Source organism: Nuphar pumila, chromosome 13, assembly GCF_984573655.1.
Source record: "Nuphar pumila chromosome 13, dmNupPumi1.hap1.1, whole genome shotgun sequence".
Taxonomy (NCBI): domain Eukaryota; kingdom Viridiplantae; phylum Streptophyta; class Magnoliopsida; order Nymphaeales; family Nymphaeaceae; genus Nuphar; species Nuphar pumila.
In genome coordinates, this window is record NC_143261.1 from 49487750 (window position 1) to 49502331 (window position 14582).

Genomic DNA, 14582 nt, shown 5'->3' on the forward strand with positions numbered 1-14582 from the left:
TAGTTGTTAAGGATTATTCCCAAGAATATGGCATAGATTATAAAGAAACTTTGGTCTCAATTGATAGGAAGACCACTGTTAGGACCTTAGTAGCCTTAACCTCTGTTAGAAAATGGCTTACATACCAGATGGATGTAAAAAATGCATTTTTAATGAAAACCTAGTTGAAGAAGTATATATGGAAGCTTCATCTGGTGTAACTATTCTTAAGAGAAAAATTCTTCGTTTGGACAAAGTTTTTTATGGTCTTAAACAAGCACTGAAAGTCTGGTATGATAGGTTTAGTCGGGTCATGCTTGATATTAGATTTTGATCTTATTTGTTAAGATTTCTTATACAGGTATTATCATTCTTCTTCTCTATATGGACGTTATGATCATCACCGAAGGAGATAAACAGAGAATTGAAAGCATTAAAAAACTTCTCAAAAAGCATTTGAAATGACTGATTTAGGATTTTTAAAATATTTCTTAAGGATTAAAGTTGCTTACTCTCCTAGAGGTTATTTATTGTCCATTCTAAGTTTGTCTTTGATGTTGTTTTCAGGTCTGGGATCACAGATGACAAGAAGGTTGATACTTCAGAGATTGTCAATGTAAAAATGAGAATTGATAATGGGGAACTACTTAAGATCCTACACCCTACAGACAACTAATCGGAGCTCTTTATTATCTCTCAATCACTAGACATGATATAGCACATGTTGTACATATAGCTAGTCAATTTCAGCATGCTACTACTTTTGTTCATATGGGAGTTGTTTTACGCATTATTAAATATATTAAGCATTTTATCTAATGAAGGCTTTTTCTTGTCTACTTCATCTACCTTGGATTTAACTGTCTATATTGATGCTGACTGGGGAGGTGATTCTAATAACAGACACTCAACCACAGGTTTTTGTGTTTTCTTAGGTGAATCTCTAATTTTATGGTGATATAAGAAGCATTAGAAAGTTTTTATTTCCTCAATAGAAGTTGAATATCGGGTCATGACTACAACGATGGAGGTAGCCTGGCTTAAAAGATTGATGGCCGACATGAGAGTTCAGATATCAGGAGCTTCATGATTGTACTGTGACAACAAAAGTTTCATCTACATTGCCAACAACCGGACCTTTCATGAGCGCACCAAACACATCAAGATGGACTGTCACTATGTTCGAGAGGAGTATCTAAATGACACTATTGATCAACCCTATGTTATATCCGAGTACCAACTGGCAGTATTTTTCACCAAACCTCTCGTCACTCCTCATTTTCACTTTCTTTTAGGCAAACTTTCGGTTATCATACAGTAAGTTTGAGGGGAAGTGTTAAAATATATATATATATATATAGGAAATATGTATATACATATATATGTATACAAATATATATTATGTATATATTTTTTTGTAAATGTTTTTTTGTATTTTATTTTTTTTCTTCTTTTTGACCAAGTCAACATAGTGTTGACTAGAAGGCATAGAGTCGTTGGACTAGCTCCAAAGGCTCTATGAGCCTCTCTTGTTGTATATAAAAAGGGATGACTCCCCTCATTGAATGTATGCATTCTTGCATTCTCATGTTAATAAAATATTATTATTTTGTATGATTCTTATGTGACCATTGTGTAGGTTTTGTGAGAATACCCTTTTGTGGGTTTTGTGTGCGGACTCCATAGTGAGCTTCCTCTTGATGATTGTCCACTTGTGTATCTATTTGGTGGACTTTATTGGTGATATTTAAAGATATCATTTTGTTACAATCTTAATCACATAGAGGTGTTTGTTTATTACATAACATTCGACTAGACTTGTCTTCACTTCAACAATGTAGCACAATCCTACCATGGAAATCTTCAACCAACACACCATCCCATCCCATAAAAGATAATATACACCAAAATCTATCACATATTTGCATTGTTGCATTCACAAGGTTTTTATTATTAACCATGGATCCTCTTCCAAACTAACCTTTTCACTAAGCCGGGATTACACGCATTCAATTTTTGTTTTATTGATCTTAAACATCTTTTCTCATAGGCGACCTTAAACATCTTTTCCCATAGGTAATTCCTCCAATATTCTAGTTCCTATGTGCATATTCCCTAGTTTGGTTAATAAGCACTGTTTTATTTACAAATAGCATACATCAAGGAACCAGTTTCTAAATAGAGGATACAACTTCCTGTATCAACATACAAATAGATATGGATAAATTTGTAAGGATGCCCAACCCAACCTTAACCAGGAACATGAACGCCTCTCTTCAAGGTACTCTTAGCACACATATCCTAGATAATTTTATAATATTCATAAAGGATCGCTTTGTTCCTTAACATTGAAAAATTAATTGCTTTTGAACTTCGTGGCAAGTTTACTTCATAATTCACAGAAAGATATTTGATTGTAGAGGCTTGTTGGGATTTCCTCACTTTCTAAGAACAGGTCCTAGTCGATTATCAAAAAAAAAAAAAACAGAACAGGCCCTAGTTTCATACTTGTACCCTAGCGGAAGAAGCTCCAAGGTTATGTACCATTCACAATATGGAACCACCCACATGTCCTGTATGCAGTTGCCAAGAAAGTGCCCCCCACATCCCACATCAACAAGGCCTGTCATGCTCTCTCTCAAATTTTTTAATAGGTTATCTTAATAGAAAATTGAACTTTGTTGTAGACCTTTTTGCATGAAACCAATAGATTGTCAAAATTATAATTCATTTTTTAAGCACTTATTTATTTCTCTTTCCTATAACTTTATAGTATGATTCATAAACTTAACATATTCTCAAAAATATAATTCATTTTCTAAAAATTGCTTTATTATTCTTCCCTATTGCATTCTAGTATGGTTCATAAATTTAACAACCTATAGTTAGCAAAATTCTGAATGCACCCCTTTTCATATATAAGGAACAACGTATTCTTTGATTTGGCATAAATAAGGACACTTTTTTTCTTACCATCATTACTAAAGTACAAGCCAAACAGAAGCAACAGTCAGCTGCTTAGACTATCTACAACATCGTTATTTCCTTACACTGGTCTCCAGATAATACCAGATGAAGTTTAGAAAAAGATAAAGATAACAGCCTCTGAGTCAAACAATATGAGAACTGAGAATGCAATCTATACTCATTTAACAGGATTATTTGAAGATAAATTGGAAGATAATAGGTGACTGACTTCTAGTAATATTTTATATGGTACAAGTAAAGCTTAATCCAAGAGAGATGTTCAAAACTTTGAGTTACTAGTGTAACTTCATGATGCATATAAATTAATTTCCCAAAGGAAGCTCTTCCGATCTTCCTCTACGAGACATGGCACAAATAAACCTTCCAAACATGTAAACCATAATAACAAAGGCATTTGAAATTCAGTGTAGCAGTATCGTAGAATGAAAACTAGCCTTCCCAGTTGTAGTCACCTGCTTTTCTGAATCAGGCCTTACATAGTCAACTCTTAGCTCCTCTTTCCCAATTCTTTTCCCATTTAAACTTGCAACCGCAGTGCCAGCATCATCTGCCTTCACATAATCAACCCAAGCAATGCTTTGATCCTGATCAAACTTAAAACGTTCAAGCACTCCAATTTTACGGAATTCATTCTCCAATTCTTTTCCAGATACAGAGGGACAAATGCCAGTCACATGCAAATGCCGACTGGGCTTAGCCTACGCCAGAAAGTAAGCAAGAATAATTTTATGACTTTTATTCTGCTAATAACGGAAGCACCACATAAAACCAATGGTACAGAGAAAACTGCATTGATCACAATTCAATCTTCTCAAGTAAATTGAACTTGTTGCAGTAACAAAATGGAAATGAAGGTCAATCTCTGCTTATATGAATTGAAAAAGACATTTTAGATTTTCAAAATAGAACAAAGTAAATGGAAGACCCAAAACATAAGATAGATTAAAAAATACATTTTGTCGAGAGAGGTACCTAGGATAAGCAAAATCTGGAAGAAGGATAACGAGTATAAAGCATTTTACAGAATGTCACATAAACCATATGCTGACTTTTTCTTTACACAAATTGAATAAGCAAACTGTTGCAATATGTAAACTATATCAGGGAAGTACATCATGATTCAAATGAATTCATATTAAATCCTGCATATTGTGAGGGGAATGTTTCCCCCATCTATAAAATCCAACATCAATGTGCCAGGCAATCACATGCCTTTTACTTCAAGCAAAACTCCCTTTTTCCAACACTATAAAACAAATTTATCAAGTTATTTTTCCATATTTTCAGGACCAAACAATATGGTGCATACAACTGATTTTCCATCATATAATGGATGCTGGATTGACCTGAACATATTGTATGGTAATTGGAAAGTAGTATTTGGACTAGGTCGCAATTTGCCGAGAATGTTGGCTCATGGCCAAATTGTTAACTTGTGTAGCTATTTATATATATATATATATATTTCCTTTATATTTCTATGTATTTTTCTTTCTCTTTGTAATAGGTCATGCCTATTAGGGGCATTTTTTTCTTTTTCTTTTTCTTTTCCTTTTCTTGTAATAAGCCATGCCCATTAGGGGCATTTTTGTATTTTGTTTTTTTATTTTGAATATGTTCTAGCCATTGGGACTAGCCCAACTAGCTGTTGGGCTAGTCCTCTTACTCCCTCCTTTCTCTATTTATATGGAGTCTCTCCTATGTGTTTGGTATGCTTGTCTTAAGCATTTTAAGTGTAAATAAAATATTATTGTTTATCATGCTGTCTTGTGTATATTGTGAGTGTACCGGTGTGGCCTTGTATTTGCCCATTAGTGGCTAGTGTATTGCCTTTGTGGCCTTGTGCATGTGCACTTTCTTGTATGCTCTTAGAAGCATTGTGAGTGTATTTGTGTTTGTGTTTCATTATACATAAGATTAAGATCTTGCAAACATTGATTTCTTTTTTTGCAACTAGATTGTGAAAAATATGCTCCAAAGGACACATTAGAAGTATATCAATGAAGCCAATCAGAAGAAGAGGCCAACCCATGTACCAACTACCAACACAAATTGATGTCATAAAAAACTACATATACATTTGCTTTAATTCAGTCAAATCAATGAAAGACTAAATTAGCCACATATGAAATCTTTTATTCTTTAATGGAAAACTATTTTTTAATTAAAAAGCTGACGAAGGGTCACAAAAACATAAAGCAAACCAAAGAAGGAAATTTTCCAGTCCCACGAATCCTAGGATAAAATAAAGTAACCACCAGTCCCAGCCAGTAGATTTAGCAACAGGATAAATGGGCCCTCGTACACTGCAGCGAATTCCAGTCAAACAGCAGTGTACATATTCAAAGATTCTCCTATTTCTCTTGAATAATGTACCACCAGGCCAGTGATCTGCACTATTTCCATATAAGAAACCATTTTTTCTTTTTTATTATCACCCAAGGAGCTAACTACTCCATTCCAGACAGCTACATATCGAGGTTGAATCCCCATAAGCAATCTTAAGCAACTAAAACCATATTTAGATGCTCAAGTATGGCTTGCTGATTTATATGTCAGTGATTAAGATGAGGGAGAATCCTCCATAATTGGCACTACTTGACCAAATATTAAGCCTTGCTTCCAACACATATTCATCTATTTAACTTGATATTAATAGTTTTCACTTTTCATGATTGAAAACATAGCCATAATTAAAAGTTGTTTTGCTCTGATTTTGCTTCAGGGTCAATAATGAATATAAATCATACGTGATTTGACCAAATTTTGTGTATAAATACCTCACACATCCACACACATTTACGCATATGGCAATCTTCATCACAATTTAAATATTTGTTGATGTGTGAGAGGGCCTGTGGGATAATTGCTAATTACACCTTGTCTCACTTATATGAAGATCCACAATCACTGATAATGCAATATCTTAAGGTGCACGTGTTAATTGCAAGTACTTATTGTATTCTTTGATTTTGCTGAATCATGTGTTGCCTTCACCATTTCTGTCAAGACTTGTTTCCTCAACTTATGGGTATGCATTTATAATGTTGCCTTTGTTTCCTCTCATTTTTTAAGCTAAATGGGCATGCACTACCAAGAAGATTAGAGCAGATACATGGCACCCGATCACAAAAGAACATATGGTTTTCTTTTCCCTTCTTCTTCTTTTTTATTTGGGGTGGGGGAAGGTGGGGGGGGGGGGAGGAAGAGAGAGTCACGTGGTAATGCTACCAAAATTCATGTGCATTTATGCAAGCAACAAATTGACAAAAGCAAGCTGTCAACATCTATTGCACAAGCCTTATTCACCATCTTTTTGGTAAATTTGAAGTGACACATTTAGCAGGCGAACAGTCTTAAAGTAAGAATTTTTAGATCTTAGATAAATTATGAGACTTTGTTAAAAGGAAAAAAAAAGTGTCCCATTGAAAATGTACTTATATACCAGAGGATATTTTAGCCAACTGAGTATGGAACCCAAGCTATGGACTAATTTGAGAAACATACTTTTGCATTCACAAGAACTAACAGATTGTGCAACTGTTGAGACAGAACTCCTGCATAAAACTGTTATTATATTAAAGAAGTTCAACCACTTCTGTCCTCATAATGATGAGAGAGTCAAGTAACTTCAGCACTATGTTCAGTTTAGGATACTATAATAGTTAGCTTGGGCTTATGCTGCTACCAGAGAATCAAATGCTATCATAGGCAACATTACCAGCAAATGGAGTTTATATTTTTAAAAGCTGCATTTTTTACCAATAACCAGTTACTGAAGTCAACCACCATGCCCATCAACCTGATACTGTGGTTTAGACATCCCAGTGAAGAATGAATCATTTATGATAGCAGAAGCAACTGCACAATGCCCTCTCCAAACATGAGGCAAAAGCGTACATCATTGCCCAAAGTGAAATACATGATATATCCTTAACTTTTGCATGGTAATGCTAATCATTTTTAGTGTTGTGATCAAAGCTAACAAGCATTAAACCAAAAGTGCCATTTCATCAGTCGCTTGTGTCAATCTGAAAAGCAGGCACATGAGTTAATCATTGTGCTTCCTATCAAAAGAAATATTGCATATACATGTTATAGTGGCAATTCAAATTGAAGAAGACATTGGTTTGTGATTATCTTACATCGGTTCAACTTGAAGAAGATATTGGTTTGTGATTATCTTAAATCGATTCAAATTGAAGACATCGGTTCGTAATTATCTTACATGCAAAACTAGATGATGTCTAAGAATATTATTCTTGCCACTTGTTATAAGTCGAAGAATGTGCTACCCAAGAATAAAGATGCATGCTTGAAACAAAGTTCCCAAATTGTTAAATTTTCAAGGTCATCTCCTAAATAATAAAGGGTGCTAAACACCTTGCAATCGAATGCTCTAGCTAAAGGCACCCAGTCGCCTTCATAATAAAGGGTACCAAACACCTTGCAATTGAATTCTCTAGCTAAAGGCACTGAGTTAACCTTTTTTCAAATGAATAAAAGATCTTATTAAAAATTTAAGATATAGTGACAAGAAGTCACAAAGCCACACAAAAAATCAAGCCTTACAGACCAGAACCATCAATTACAGCATTCCAATTATGCCAGTACCGGCCTAATCAATATTCACCTTTATCCCTCATCTCTGTGTTGTATACAATCAAATAGAGCACCAAATTTTCAGATGAATAAAGGTGCTCGGCTAACTTCACCTACTTGTATTTAACTTTTCGTGGTAGGTTAAAATCATTTGAGCTATACCGATGATATAATATTAAAATTCTACCTACATGAAAACAAAAGTCTAATACAGTTATAGAACTTCAATTTCAGAGAACACCTTCTCACATCAACAATAAGAAGACAGCAGAAACAGATGCTAACATCAACCCAGTCAAAACGGAAAGTTTCTTCCTACTTTTACCTTGATATATAAAGGCAACGAGAAAATTGTTACTGCTTAAGATGAAAAATGCTGAGACTGACAAGTGAGGGCCTACTTAGTTGTTGAGAGCTTCTTTTTTTTCATAAAATGTGAATGTTATCTTCCGGTAAGATGGAGGCTGGTTCAGTTACACTGGTGCTCATTGGAATCAAAATTTCAAAAGGGATACTTTCTTATTGAAAACCCACCATGGAAGAGCCAAGTAGCTTAAGTGAATGATGCTGGTGCAGGACATGAAAATTTTGGTGATCATTCGATACGAATGATAATGTGCTCCATGTAATGAAAAGGACGGTTTGGGATTGCTGATGAGAAGAGTAATGAGATACGGTAATCACAATGTTGTTCATCAGACATGATTTGGTGCAGTTAGTGCTGCTTGCAATAATACAACAGTGATTGTAGTGGTAGGTCATGGTACACACTTGTTCAATAGTCACCATCCACAACAGTACAACAAGGATTGTAGTGTTAGGTCATGGTGCACATTTGTTTACGTAGTTCCATGGTTTGATGATGGTTGGGCACACAAGAAAGATGATACTGCTGGTGCACAACCATGATAATGCTCACACACGTGCATGATTGGTAAAAGCCAAGAGCAAGGAATATTGATGGGATCTAGCCTATCACTTGAGGTCATTATAATTGAGTTGAGATCAATCATATTTTTTTATAGAAATCCAGAATAATAAATGTGCATCACAGTCATTCATCTTAAGCATAAAAATCATATGCGTGAAGTCTGGGAGGAAATATGGAGCAAGACGTAGTCATTGAATGTAATAGGAAAAAAGAACATTTTCAAAAATGGAAAAATGCAAATACAAGTTATTTGCATGTTCAGATGGTTAAGGAAAAATATTCCTATACTCTGTTGGCTTCTAGTATTACAATCAGAGCATTGTTTTTAATCATTAAAATTTTGGAGGCTTCAAGGGGTGCAAAGCTGTTAGAGGTATAGTGTTTGTTGTATGTCCAGGGGGTAGAATGCGAGAGTTGTGTAGAATGTTGTAGGTCCAAGGGATGGAAAGCTGTGCAGAGTATTGTGGGAACATAAAGGTAATGCCGTTACACAAAGCCAATTTATATTTGTCATGCTTCAATAACTTTGTAGAAGCCCTCCAAAAATGTTAGTGAGATACATGTTAATGCAAGCTGCAAATGAACTAACCAGAAAGTTTATGGTAACCATGAGATCTTGCAGCCCTTATGCTCATAAGCTTCTAAATTTTCTTGCAAACACTGCAACATTCTGATTGAAAACCATAACAGACAACAAAATTGCCACAACAATAATTTCTAAGTTCCACATGCAATGAATCTCGCCCAGAGAAACTTGCACAGATAATCAGTTTGTGATATGATATCAGAAAATGCACAAGAGTACACTCAAAATACACAGAATAAAACCAAATCCAGACAGACAAGACAAAGGCAAATGCCATAAACCATTGTATTTATCCATTTTTGACAATCAAATCTCTATTTTAATGTATCCAAGAGTCTAATAAATTTCAACAAACCTGCTCCAGAAACTCTATAGGCAAAAAGGGCTCACTACCAGTTCAATCAACAAGTAATTGCTAAATACCATCAGGGTTCTATCTAGCCAATAAATTAATAAATTTGAATAGCAATGTCATCATCCATCATGGTGACATTTTCCCAGATGCAGTTATAAATGTGAAATGAGTGTAAAAACTAAAAACACAAGATATTATCATCAATGCAATTTTTTTATCAGTACTTTCTCCATTATGCAAGAACTTAGAAAAAGCACATAAAATGACTTGTCTAGTCAAATGCACATTTTGCATAGAAGAACCCAACAAAGAAACTTACTTTCTAAATGCATAAATACCAACTATTAACTTCAATACATTACTATGAAAATCCTGCACATAGAACATGATATTGCCCGAAACACCTCCTCTAATAAGGAGGCAAAATATTCTTAAAGCTCCACGTATATGCTCAAAACATATCCTCCAACATAATTTTTCATTTCAGGCATGAGAAACAAGCTGGTATCCTGCTAAATGCATTAGTTTGGTAAAAAACAGTTCTGCAGGAGAGAATGTAAACCATATAGTCTGGACGAAAAACAGTCACAGCAGCTTCTGAAGTTTGGGCCGTGTCGTTTACTATTAGTAGTCAATCACATACGACTTGCTCAAACATGATTCTAACATTAATATAACATAATATTAGTGGATAATAGCATCAAAATCCTGCATAAACTTTTATAATCATGATATCATACTGTGCATCACTGCCTCAAGATACCGCCAATTTGATACCTCTAGCCATTATAAAGTAGAATCATCAAAAAGTGTAATATGTATAAGTTGAATTGTACCACAGATGGATTCAGTTTGCAGTTTAATTATTCTAAGTGTTTGAATTCACCGTAAGCCTCTTGTCATTCACTTATAGTGTAGATATTCATGTATATAAGTTGAATTGTACCACAGGTGGATTCAGTTAGCACTTGCAGTTTAATTATTCTAAGTTTTTGAATTCACCATAAACCTCTTGCCATTCACTTAATAGTTTAGATATTCATGTTAACTTCAACATTTCAAGTAATGATTTGTGTGGTAGGATTGAAATGAGACTGGTGGCATGTACATATCAGCTGCCAATATAGAGCATCCTCAAAAATTTAGCAAGTTTTCATTGCGTGAGAAGGAACTTAGTTGTTGTACCATGTGGTGTAATGTTCATATCAAACTGATTGTAGCAACACGGATTGTGTAAGGGCTTGTGCCTTTTTTTTCCTCTTTTTGAAGCTTGATTTGTGCTAAAGTTGAAGGACAGGTCAAGTTTCATGCTTGGTATCAAGTGAAGTTGAATTCCGTACATGTCAGCTAAAGGATAAATAGTTATCAATTTATGCTGCTTAAGTTTGATTATTTGAATGTGCAAGCTTAAAAAATGTCTTCAATTAGGATGGTAAAGCATTAGAAATAACTTGTGAAGCCATGTAGCTCTGTGATTATTGAGCAATAGGAGAAAGAACTGTGCATCAGAATTTCTGTTTCAGGGTCACACATTCCACTTTGATTGGTTACATGTGTGTTCCACATCCATGCTCTTGCAGATTGTATATGAAAGCAGCCTCTCATTCTGATGGTATTAGCATTGTGAATTCTGATAACATGAGTTTTTCTAGCATTCAGCATTGCTCATTAACCATAGGTGCATATATATGGTGCCAAATGTTTGTAACCGTACATTTGTAGTATATAAAAGTGTCAAAGCCATCTGAATTATATTTAGAAAATGAATTGCATTTGAGAATAACGAAAATGAATAAACTTCAATTGATTAGAAATAATTTTATTTGATTTTATGTGGAACCAGAGGAAAAGATGAAGATGAGAAATAGTCGGGTAACATAAGACTGTAATATGCACCTATAAGTAATATTCCTTTGTTGTAGATCATGCAGTGCTAGCTTATTGACTAAAAACTCATGTTATAATTGTAAATGGCGTGGCCGCCGATCTTTGCAACCTCAATACAGTCATTCCCTAAGTCTCAACTACCAGATAATGATCTGCATTGAAACCTAATGAGAAACTGTATTGACAGAGAAAGAACGATTGATTGGACAATAAACGTGGAAATAAATAAAACCGTAACAATGATAAAACGGATTCAAAACTAACCCCCTTCGCAAATTCAATTTTCAGGGCGAAACCGGCAACAGCAACGCCTTGAAGTTCTCGCATTGCGAGAGATGCATCTTCCTCTTTCCTAAAGTTAACAAAAGCATAGCCCCGGTTGGGATAGAGGGCTATGCTCTCGAGCTCGCCGAATCTCAAGAACTGTTCCGCAAGAATGCTCTCTGTTATACGTGGATTTATATTGCCCACCCAGAGATGTCGAGACACTTGCGATTCGTTGTGATCCGTTCTGAAATTGCTCTTATCCTCGAATCTCGGTGCATACTCGCTATGGAATCTGTCTCTTCCACCCGCTCTAATCTGCATACCAACAAAACACCCAGTCAAAAACAAAACACGGAGATCTTCCACCTCATCCAAATCGCCTAGAAATGACGAAATAAATTTAGTTTATTCGAATCGAAATATATTATGCACACCAATGCTAGAATATATGTTCCTTTTGCAACGAAAACAATAACGCATTAACAATCTTTCAAGCGCAGACGAGCAAATGCATGACCTATATTGAGAACCCTAGTGAACAAACACAACAAGAGTTGATATTACAAGCGAGATAATCACAGTTAGACAAGCTAAACACAAAAGCAAATAGTTACTAGACTTTATATTACAACCAGAATTACAATCGTTTACACTGTATATGTAGAGAGAGAGAGAGGGTGAATTGAAAACAGTCCTGTCATGAATCAAAACAAAAATCGATAATGAAAAAGAAATCAAGCGATTCATGGGCCCCCCAAAAGGAAAAAAAATGCAAACAAAAAGTACTTGCGAGAAATAAAACCCTAAATTCTGCGATAAAATGGCCAAACCCCAAGGGAAAAAAATACAAAGACACAAAATCAAATAGTAAAAAGGAAAATAAAAACATCAGAATGAAACGAGTTCGAAACCGGAAACGCCCAAAACTAAAAATTCCAGCGAACACACAAACCAGAAAAAAATCAGCAAAAATATAAGAAAACAGTAAGAAAAAAAAGGGAGAGCACAAGAAATCCATTCATGAAACAATAGTCCCTCCGTTGTTAAGCAAATTTTACAAAAAATAAAAAACATAAAAAGAGGATAAGAAATCAAATAGAACACCAATTAACCTCACCCAAAACAAGAAACCCTAGAATGCTCGATTGAGACCATTTTCTGATTTTCTGTCCCCGAAGAAACCCTAGAATGCTCGATTGAGATCTTAATTCTTACCATCTTTTTCAGGAGTTCCCGTTCGAACCTCTTGAAAGAGAACGAAGCAAGAATGAAAGGAAAAAAAATCTCTCTTGCTTCTCTCCCTTCCCTAACTAGACGACGGTGACGATTTTTTTCTTTCTACCTCCCTTTTTTTATTTTTGCTCTCCATGGTTTTTATCGCGTTTTTATCAGGCACCCCGATCAATCATCCAGATCGGGCCGGCACGGAAAGGAAAAAAATAGGGCGGTCTTCTTGGTCAATGACCCTTTGCGATCGCCCGGTCAAAGCTCGATACGTCAAATTGTTGAGCGAGGCTAAGTAAGTTCAGATGGCCAAGTCGAGTTAAGCTCAGATGTCTCATTTGTGGTTCACTTTTTTTTTTTTTATAGTCCAAGTGAAAATCTCCCATCACCGGCCGCACATTGGCTGGCCTCCAGTTGGTAAAACCCTTGACGTCGCCGGGGAGCACACTCAGCTTTGATCTTGCAACAAGGGACACACCACCACTGGGTTTCAAACTTAAGTTGTTGAGTCAACTTAGTGACATTTACAAGTCGATCCTACCATATCAGCGGAGCCCTTCAATCAGATTACTTTAGAAATCGGGTTAGATTAGGATCAGCATTTTAAGTCAAATTTAGAATGAATATGAATTAAAACTTTGATCCGCTTGCATTTTTATATGTATAAATTAGCTTGTTTTTCTTTTATTTTTTTTATAAATTCAATGTTTTCACATGTATATCAGATTTGGATTCAACCTTACTTTATCCGATATGATTTGAATCTCAATCTGGGTTCAGACCTATTATTTACATTTCAGCTTTGGATTAAGATCTGGCAAGATCGACCTGTTTGCATTCCTAACTGTTGGACTCATGAGCCTAAATTGAACTACAACATGTGGCAAGTCTATTCACGTTGAACCACCCATGTCAGGTAAGGCTCAACATGTGTCCAGCCCACCAAAATTCAGGCCGAGCTGCCTCGTGGCTTGTGGGTTGTCCAATGCAATGCTCACTCTTTAGTCTCTCTAATTTTTTTGCTTGCATGTTTGGTAATGCATCATGAGATTTGGATTCTCATGTGAAAGTGAGAATCAAAACCTTATTGGGCTCAAGGGGTTTGGTGCAGTGAAAGAGGCTTGTGCCATTTTCTCATGAGTGTCGAACTCTTTGCATTAATGAGGGTTAAGGGATAAACCCTTGCTCAGCAAAAGTTACGTAACTCCACGTAGGCAACGGGTGCGTCACGGGTTTACATAGTTAGGAAAGCAACCGTCAGTAAAGCAGGCATAGCCAGCACGAATTTGATCTGAGGGTGGCTAATCTAACATCAGAAAATCAGTGGTGGGAAAGTGGCTCTCACTTGCCTTTGCAAATGAGAGTCTTTCTTGTTTGAGTATGAATCAGAATCACAAACCCCAACGGGAGCACCTAGTGCACGTTACCTTGCAAGTTCAAATCCCAATGTTACCGTTGTATGGCTGGCAGGGGTCAGCCTAACCCCAACTTGCCTTTCAGGAAAAAAAAAAAGAATCAGAGTCACAAGAGGCTTTTTGTGATTCTGGTCTATATAACTCCGAAATCTACTTTGACTTCCAGTCACTTGTGACTAGGGATGTCAACGGGTCGGGTTTACCCGGACCCAATTCGGACTAAACCCTATAGGGTCCGAGTATGGTGACAAATAAGAAGACCTGATTAAGATTCGGATCCGGACCCGAAGGTCCGATTAATACATGAACTCGGGTATAGTTTGTGAAATTTCATACCAAACCCGAGCC

At 35.8% G+C, this 14582-nt stretch overlaps 1 protein-coding gene across 2 annotated transcripts in view; it reads right to left on the reverse strand.

Moving 5' to 3' along the window:
* Positions 1-12943, reverse strand: part of LOC149818322 (flowering time control protein FPA-like) — a 29657-nt gene extending 16714 nt beyond the window's left edge. The window contains exons 1-3 of one of the 2 annotated variants that reach the window (XM_089986500.1): positions 12811-12943; positions 11593-11910; positions 3420-3665 (exon numbers count right to left, since the gene is read on the reverse strand). In XM_089986500.1, coding sequence (XP_089842626.1) covers positions 3420-3665; positions 11593-11910; positions 12811-12813 — 567 coding nt within the window. In that variant the 5' untranslated portion in view covers positions 12814-12943. The remainder of the gene's footprint in view (positions 1-3419; positions 3666-11592; positions 11911-12810) is intronic. The other variant, XM_089986501.1, reaches the window with a different exon arrangement.
* Positions 12944-14582: the final 1639 nt, after the last annotated feature.